Raw genomic sequence first — 9337 nt, forward strand, 5'->3', positions numbered from 1 at the left:
CTGGCTCCTTCCAGAGCTCTCAACGCTCCAGTGCCCGACACTTCCATCCACCGGCACTTCTGGGGGAGCGATTTACAACACCGGGGGGTCACCGGAGAACGGGGCTCCCCCATTTATTCCCTGTACAGGCGGGATTCCCCCTTCCCCGCCGGACCCCCCTTTCCCCCCGGACCTCTCCCGCTTTTTCCCCGACGGCGAAGGCCCCGCTGTGCCCCCCCCGGCCGGCGACCACAGCGGCGTCTCCAGCCCGCCCTGCCCCTCGGGCAGCCCCGAGACCTCTCTGGTGGCCACGGGCGACGAGGAAGCCCCGCGGCCCGGTCGCCCCGCGGCCGCCGCCCTGCCCGGCCGGGCCCTCCCTGGGCGGGCGCAGCTCCCGCGGGACAGCGCCCTGCGCCCGGGAGCTCCGCTAGGCGGCGTCCCCGCCAGGCGCGCGCTGCGCTGAGGGGCCGCCGCCGCTTCCCGCCCTCCGGGACCGCCCTCAGCGGCCGCCGAGAGGTGCCGGCGCTGGGCCTCGCTCGCCCGCCCTTTTGTCGGGGCCATGGAGAAAGAAAACCGGTTTAAATTGTTCGTGCCGCCGCGCCTGAGCGCTGGGCAGGTGTCTGCGGGCAGATCCCAGGTGAGCGCTCGGCCGCGGGGCCGCTGAGGGCGGCCCACCCTCCCCCGGCCGCCCCCTCGGGCTGTGCTGCTCTGGAGGCCGTGGCTGAGGAGGGGGCGGGGGTAAAGTGCAGGGGCCCTTCCCCGGGGACACGGGGCCAGTTCTGTGCCCGGGGAGTGCCCCGGCAGAGCCCCGACCGGAGCACACGCACACAGCACGGGCGGGACGGCTCCTGCGCTGGACTAATTTCTGTGCATATGCCTACACTGGTGCCGGGGTACCATCTTCAGTCTGAATTTCAAAGACTTTTGCTTTTATTTTATATCAACACTGAAGGGAATTATCTTCTCGATCATCTGCTCTGTACTGTAACTATACATCACCAATGATAAATCCGCGTTTGATACGGGTAATTCAGCACAGAGAGTGAGCAGTGCCCCACTTAGATGCTCACACTGGCGTTGATGTCTTGCTCTCACCAGATCAAGTGTGCAGTGAAAATGTTCTGTCCCCACAGTGAGTTATTGGAATTCAACAAGTTATTTTTTCATGTCGAAGCTCCTTATGAAATATGTTGAGATTCAAACGGGATATTCTGACAGCAGATGAGCTACGCTGTTTACAGGACGAACTTCTGTGACTTAAAAACCTTGTTAAATGATATTTTCATTCTGAAACATAATCAGATATGGTTTAGAACTGCCCTTGGAAGTAAAGCAAAAAACAGATATCAACTACTGGTCTTCAAAAAAGTAATTTGGCTTCCTGAGTCCTTTACCATGCACCAGTGCACAGACAGGCAGGGGCTGCTGAGTTCCCTGCATTGAAAGCTTCTCCTTTGGCCACAGTCTATAAAGCAAACTGCAAAAGACCCACAGTTCTATAAACCAGTGTGAAGTAAGACACAAGCGAGTTCCAAACCCATTACCAGTACCTTGGGCTTTGAAAATTGTGGGCAGCTGCTTTATTAATGAAAAATTATTTTCCCGCATCATCTGTAGGTTTTTTTTTTTTCTAGATTTAATAATCCTTCTGTACAAATCTACCCATAAGAAACTAATTTTTAAATTTGTGCAGGGTTTTAACAAATACTCAGATGATGGTTTTAAGTTGCCATTCGATATGTCGAACCGTGGTGAAATCACTGATTCAGGTAAGACTAAAATAACCATTTGCCATCCACGTTCTTTAAATTTTTTTAATATTGTTGAGTTTTAATTTTTGTGAGTAGTCTCACGGTTTCATATCTGTAACACTGTTAAATACAGTTTCACTGTTACTTTTTTTAGAAATACATTGATCAAAATCTCTTCATGTTTCAGATACGATTTCACAGCAAGTAAAACTTTGCTCTGAAGTGGATGAAGAGGTCAGCTAAGTATCAACTCTGCATATGTAATTTCTTGGGGTCTTTTAAATTTCTTCCCAAACAGTGCCTAAAGCATTATTCAGTAGATAGTGCTAAAGGAAGTAGTCAAAAGAGAATAATGTTTTCTGTCTCCTGGTTAAAGCTGAATCACTTAGAGGAGATATTTGTGATTTAGTGAACATGCCTAGAGACAAATCTTTGAAAGTTGATTTGAAGATTGTTTGTTGTTTTTTCTTTTTTTGAAGTGTCTGTGAAGTGTTGAGTTTTAATCAGAATAAGATTTAAACACTTAAGTATCCTTGTAGAACTGGTTCTGAATAGTATCTTGAGGGGCAGAAGGTTTGATGTCAGAGTATTCTTTGGAAAACTGAAGTAGATTATCCCAATTGCCTTGTCTGGCTTTATTTTATCTATAAAACAATGAATTTAGTGATTTCCTCAAGCATTGGATTCTTTTCACAGCATCTTTACCAGCATATTTCTGCTTTAGCACAACTCAGTAAAGCTTACTTTTTTGCAATAGCTTCTGTACTTTGCAGCTACGAAACTCTTTTTGCTGCCACAAAATAAAACACATTTCTTGCACTCCTCCTGTTGATTTTCATATCCCTGACAACTAGACTTTTTTTAATCCTAGCAGCTATTAAAGTCCCATCAGGACTGCCACAATATTGTGATGCAGCCAAAACAAGGATGGTGATAGGGGGCATCGTAAGTAAACCAAACTGCCCAGTGGGCTTGTGTGCTGCTCTTACCTGCCTCGAACACTGGTGCAGCGCTGCTTGTACGAGGCTTTCAAGGTGTTCTGAGAGCACAAGGGTGGGTGGTTTTTCTTCCTGCTCCGTGTATGCCGTAACGGCCGTATCACAGGTACTCTTGGGCAAAATCTCTGAAGCTGCTTTTACTTAACTCAGCAGTGTCTGTCAGAAGGAGAGGAAAGAAATGGTGTGAAGAACCTACGAGAAGGAATTTTGGCTCCACTGATAATTCTAGAAAAACTTTTATTGATTTTGGTGGACTGCATGTCTTTAAGACCATCTATTTGGTGATGTCTGAGGGCACTTTGGGATATTTCATTGTGTTTGTGTCTCCTATGTGCTCTGTAATGCCTTTTGATACATACATAGTAGATGCACAAAGATTTTAACTTTGGCTTCTGATCGTATATAAGCTTATATCACCATCTGTGGAAAAATATTACTCTTGTAATGTTCCTAAGAGATAAATATGTTATCTACAACAGGATTAATTAAATAGTATTTGAGGTTAAATTGTGGAACCCATTTTAATAGAACACAGAAACAACGAATGAATTGTTCTCAAAACTCTACAAAGAGGCTGAGAAGATCAAGCAGTGGAAATTGACTGTGGAATCAGAGCTAAACCAGAAAGAAAGAAAACTCCAAGAAAATATAAAGATTATTGAAGCACAGAATAAAGCCATTCAAGAACTGCAGGCCAGTATTGTATAATGTACATTGAGCAGATGAAGTTAAGTGCTTCCTGATTTAGTATGACAATATTATTCATACAGTTAAATATTAAAGAATGTGGCAGTTTGGTTTGTGCCTTGAGAAAATGGTTATTTTGAGAAGGTGTGTGCTCCCGTCCCATGTGAATGTGTGTATACCTGTAAGTGTCTCAGTTGCTGGGAAATTGTTGTTCATTACTACGTCTTTCATGCAAAAGATGATTCAGCATGTAATACCAGGTAAAACAGACTTCTCTCTACTGATGCCCAAAATTACTTTTCATTGTGGGATTTGAGAAGTCAAAGTGTACTTCTAATATATTTTTCAATAACAGTGTCTTTTTTGCATTTGTTCCCTATGAAATTAGTTTGAAAATGAAAAACTCCGTTTAAAACTGGAAGATGAGATATGTGAAAATAAAGATCTCTTGAAAGAGTAAGTAATACAACCAAATATATATTTTTGTGGTGAAAATAATCAGTTTTCATGTGGCCAGTTTCATATAGCTGCTAAATTGTGAAGGTCATTTACTCCTTAGGTACCTAAAGTACTGTGCACTCCTGTGAAAACATATGGTATTTTTCCCTCTTTTAGAACCACTGCTTTGAGGCATCTGTGTAATCTGCTCAAGGAAACCTGCACTCATTTCACAGAGAAGACCAGCAAATGTAAATGCTTTTTTATTTTTGATTTATGAGAGTAAATGTACTTCTAGCTTGCTCTAAATTCATGAACAGAAAAAAGTTCTCATGCTGTCCCAGATATGTTTTCCAGTTGAGATCAACTGGATGGCTCTTAAAATGAGAAGTGACTTTTAAGTAGCTCACAAAATTAGAAGTGAAGCCACAGGTCTAACAGAGGTTTGCTTTGTAATGCTAAATCCAGAGGATTTTTGAAGCCGGTATAATTGTTGGCTCAAAGGTTCCAAGCCTGGGAGCTGTTTGGGTGCCTGAACACTGATACAGGTTTGAGGCAGTGTCAACACCCCTGATTAGCCACTGGCAGCCCCTCCATAGCAGTGCAGGTCTCCTCAGGTCTGGTTGGCCCATTGAAGGTTCTCAGTCCCATCCAGATACTGTGAATATATTAAGACATACGAAGTGGCACTTCATGCCTGTTTTTAGGCTGTAGAATGTACTCTAAATTCCCAGCACTCTTTAACAAATTTCCAGAGCTGGCATTTCCTCCTGTTTGGAGCAGTTACACATTTGTGGGGAAAAAAGGTCTCAAACCCAAGGCACAATGAGTAACTAGAATGCTTCTCATGAAACTGAGCAAGCCAAGACAGCTGGATAACTTAACGAAGTTTAAATTCCTGAGGTTTTAAAACATGTTCATGATTGGGAGTTTTACTTTATATGCAATTTAGAATTGTTATTATAATCTTTAACATTTTATTAACTTGATCCTGGATATTTAAGAAGTGCCTATTTCTTTTTAGCCTTAATTCTAGAAACACCTGTGTATAGATGTACTGTTCTTTTTTGATAGCTGTGTTTCTTATGTTCTCTTCTACAATTGTTTTCTTATGGAAAAATAGTATCAATTACAAAAGTGAAAGGAAAGAAGGAAAACTACAGACATGGAGTTGTTGCAATTTTATAATGGCAGTTCTGTGGCCATAGGTATCTCTGCTGATAGGAAGAAATTCAGTGGTAAACCCTACATTACAGTTTATAAAATACTAACAGTTTTGATACATTATTATTCAACAACATTAATACTATAAGAATTAATATAGTTACATAAATTGATCGAAAATTACACTTTTCACAGAAAAAAATACATTGGGAAGGAAATTTAAAAGCTGAGCTTGCTTAATGTTTCAATACATTTTCCCTAGATTATATAACTTTTGGCACCCTGTTTCATAATGACTTCTTTTAATAAGTAAAGAGTTGGTAATTCCTTTTTAAATTCATTATGCTGATTAAGGATAATGACTTGGACAGCTGGCATTCTTTTTCAAAAGAAAAACTTTCTTGTACATTCTTGCTTTGATAGATGAGCAGGAAAAAGAAGAAACAAGACAATTGTATGACGAGCTTCATAGCAACATGGAAGTAAGTATCAAGTAAGCTTGATAAAAGGAATGTGATTTATGTGGGTATGCTGAGCTGAGTTACACGTTTATGTTGGGATACTATTTGTATCCTCATGTGTGTATCATGTCATGTGTGATGCAGGAAGTCAGGTTTTCAGTCCCTTTCAAGAATTACTTTTGTATTATATCAAGCACATTCACTGGAGAAAGTGCAGCAGTGTGTGGGATGTAGATCCATGTGATCTGTGTGATATGTGCTTAGTGCTGGGTGACTGCCAGAACTTCTGTCGTCTTTTTGGACTCCGTTTCACCTACCTGGTGATTTCTCAGAGTGGCTGAGGTTGGCAGCAGCCTCTGGAGAACTTCCAGGGTTTCCAATATTGAACTTCAAATATTATATTTTGTTTTTAGAGACTGACAGTGGCATTTGAAGAGCTTCGTGTGCAAGCAGACAATGACAGATTGGAAATGAATTTCAAATGTGAGAATTCTGTTTATTGTGTTTATGGTGCTGGCTTAACAATTCTGTACTTCATAGCTTTTAATACACATGCAGTGTCAGGACAGACAGATGTGAAGTGCTCAAATGGTGGGCAGGTCACACTGAAACACTGGGACCCTCTTTTATTCATGCTGCCTGTATTCACTGCCTGGCCCCTTCTATTGTTGTTCCACTGGGCCAAATTTGGAACTTTATTTTTCAAATAGGCACTCAAAGTCCAAGTTTTGACTGTGAAGTGCAGTCTAGAGAGCAATACTTATTTGATGTAGTTAGTTTATTTAAATGATAATGCACTAGTGTATAGCTACGGAAACTTTAACTAAATGCTCTCACTCTATATGTATAGGCTACTATGTTCCTGTTTCATTTTCACATGTTCTTTTCTGTTAGTTTCTTATAACAAACATGGAGTAATGAACTAATTCTGTGGAAATCAAAGATATTTTGATTATAAAATCAAACATTGCCTCAACAGCTACTCTTAGGAAACAAATTGTACAGCTGTACAATTACAAGCAATTGTAAACTGGAAGTTGTATTGATCTTAGAGTATATTTCAGCTAGAATGTTAACTATGGATATTACTGTATCTTGAAAGTAAAAGAAGAAGCAGAAAAAGTGGACAAGTTTGAAAAGGAATGCAAACTGGAAGTCAGTCAGAAGGAAAAGCAGGTTTGCTCAGTTTTACCATCTAATATGTACAGCTTTATTTGTGACTAAGGGGCAATGCAAGAACCAAAGAGTGTTTCTGGGCATTAGTAAAAAAGACAAAAATAACAGCTGAAGCTGCATTTAAGTCAGATTCCGCTAAGTTTAGTGATGTTTCAGTACCTTTAGTCTACTGGAATTCATGGTTTGATTTTGAGCTGGAGAACTTTATTATTTAGAGTAACATGAGTTGATCAATATTTGGCTAAGATCAACAGCTTTATCTAACTTCCTGACAGCAGTATGTTTGCTTATCATACCTGGGATACAAATGAAAATGAGTATCTGTCCCTTTTCCAGACTTCAATATGATATTTCTTTAATTTTGCTAGATTTCAGCTCTTACCATGCAGAGAGATGAAAAAGATGGTGTAATAAAAGACATCAAGGCTCAGCTGCAGGAATCACAAAATAAGATTGCTGACTTAATAGAAGCAAAATGTAAGAGTTCTGTCTGCTATGTTTAAATGTAATTGTTTATAGAAGCATAGGAAACAGGATCATGATAATTTTATTCTGTTACTGGTCAGCAGCAGAATTTTGGGGCCTTGAAGGCCTTATTTTTGTTTGGAACAGAAGCTGCTTATGTGGGATCAGGACTGGCAGGGTAGTTTTTAGGGTGAGTGAAGCAGTGAGAGCTTTTGAAGATTGCAAGGGGAAAATACATTGTTTGAGTTTTGCAAATTTACAGTCAGGCAGGTGCCACTGAGGAAACTTACTTTTCAGAACTTGATTTTCAATATTTTTAAGCCATCTATATTCAAAGTATTTATAGTATATGATACCAGTACCTTTGGTCTATGTTAAATGAATGTATGTCATTTTGCATTTTTCGCAGCATTTTTTAGTAAATATCCTGTTTTTTTAAAATATTAACGTACATCTTTTTTGCTTAGTACGTGAAGAAAAAATGTTAAAGGAATCCCAGGTCAGTCAAGAACATTTGAGGGCAGAGCTGGAAGAGGCTAAAATTTCATTGCAAAAGGCAGAGGTACACCTTGCTTATAGTTTTACAGTATAAGTAGACTACATAAGTATTTGCATAAATAATTATGGATACTTTAGATGTGAAACAACTGTGGCTGTTTGTTGCAAAACATGTTTAGAAATTTTTTGTATTTGTATTTTTTGAAGGTTACTCAAAAGAGCTTAGAAACCGAATTCCAGACTACAGTGAAAACATTAATTCAGGTCACTGGAGAAAAGGAAGCACAGGAAGAAGAATGTAAAAAAACTAAGGCTTTGCTTGCAGCCCTGACAGAGGAGTTTGAGATTTCTATTGCCAATTTGAAAAGCTTGCTGCAAAAAGAGCAAAATAGGTAAATTAAAGAGTTTAAATTAAAAGAGTCATCTTACAGGTTGCAGTTTATGACAAAATCAAGAACAATTGGAAATGTAGCTGAAATTTGGAGGTTTTTTGACACAGTGGTCTAAATGCAGAGAATTTAATGTATTTTTTTTTAATTTGTGCTGGTCGATAATTGTCTATAAAAAAAGTAAATTTTTGCCCCCTCCAACTTTCATAATTCTGTCTTTAAGAAATACAAATTTCTGTAAGTACATATTTGCTTACTTTTATGTCTGCTGTTCTGAAGCTGTAAAAGTGAAATTTGATGTGTGTTGAGGGCAGCTATATCATCTGCCTGTTGAAAGGTAATTGTTTTTCAATAGTGGTAAGAATTTATCTTATTGTCCTTTAAGTTTCAAATGCAATGCTTTGTACTATACATTCAGGGTTTTTTAAATTACCGTTTTCTTAGATTAGAGAAACATGAAGATGAGTCAAAGCTGCTTACCTTGGAGCTCCAAAATAAGTCTGCTGAACTGGGTAAGGCTTGTAGAAAGGCAGAAAATGAGCTAGGCAGTAATAAAAATGTTTTCTGCTGTTTTCTGGAAATGGACTGTCTCTATTGCTTGGAGAAATGATCTTACAGTACCTGTACCTGTCTGGAATGCTTAAATTTATTTTTACTCATCTGACTCCCTTTTCTTTGGTGGTCATTGATACTGTCAACAGCCAAAGGGCAGTGCTATGCAGAGCTCCAATGGTATGTCCATCCATGCATGAATTCTCGTGGAAGTAATTTTGGTTTCCAGCTAAAACCAGTAGCACTGCAGGTGCCAGGAGTGATTTCTGTAGCTTGTAGCAGAGATCAAACCCTCCCATTAAGGTTTCTGTAGACCCTCCCCATGCTGGATGTGGAAGGACATTAGCAGGGATTTTCTTTAAATACTGCTTTGATATCCTGTGGTTTCTAGGGATGTGCTCCTTAGTCCCCACAGTAAGAGATTTGCCTTCAGGACTGTTTTCCTGCTGTGCAGCACATGACCCTAGATCTCATCTGACAGATGAGAAATGTAATTGGATGTCTCTGTATACATTGAGGGCATCTATAGAGAAGTGTTCAGAAGTGAACTGCTAATGCTTGTCTAGAACAAGGCAAGATGAGACCTGTGAGAATTGAACACCAGACACGACCTTGGTGTTGAGTACTTGCAAAAACCAGTATTGTGAATGTGCACATAGAAAACATTTGGAAGTTAGTAATAACTGGTTTCCTTTTGCAGCATATCCATGTGAGTACCTTCAGCAGTTCAGGTTTTTTTTTTTTCTGGAGCAATGCAGATGCATCAATACTTGGAGAAT

At 39.9% G+C, this 9337-nt stretch overlaps 1 protein-coding gene across 5 annotated transcripts; it reads left to right on the plus strand.

The window, feature by feature from the left end:
- Positions 1-436: 436 nt before the first annotated feature.
- LOC121672598 (synaptonemal complex protein 1-like) lies at positions 437-9331 on the plus strand. Of its 5 annotated transcripts, XM_042045302.1 has the most exons (13): positions 438-616; positions 1673-1748; positions 1918-1964; positions 3257-3421; positions 3804-3871; positions 4031-4104; positions 5441-5499; positions 5892-5961; positions 6581-6654; positions 7023-7131; positions 7587-7681; positions 7825-8009; positions 8451-9331. In XM_042045302.1, the coding sequence occupies exons 1-13, from the start codon at positions 539-541 to the stop codon at positions 8614-8616; spliced, it is 1266 nt and encodes a 421-aa protein (XP_041901236.1). In that variant the 5' UTR covers positions 438-538; the 3' UTR covers positions 8617-9331. The 5 variants fall into 5 exon arrangements, 4 of the variants coding, with proteins under 4 accessions (XP_041901236.1, XP_041901238.1, XP_041901237.1 ...); XM_042045304.1 differs by lacking the exon at positions 3257-3421; XM_042045303.1 differs by having other exon boundaries at positions 7825-8518.
- Positions 9332-9337: the final 6 nt, after the last annotated feature.

This window comes from Corvus kubaryi, unplaced genomic scaffold, assembly GCF_017639235.1.
Source record: "Corvus kubaryi isolate FWS band 111438036 unplaced genomic scaffold, C.kubaryi_AGA036_p1.0 62937, whole genome shotgun sequence".
NCBI classification, from domain to species: Eukaryota; Metazoa; Chordata; class Aves; order Passeriformes; family Corvidae; genus Corvus; species Corvus kubaryi.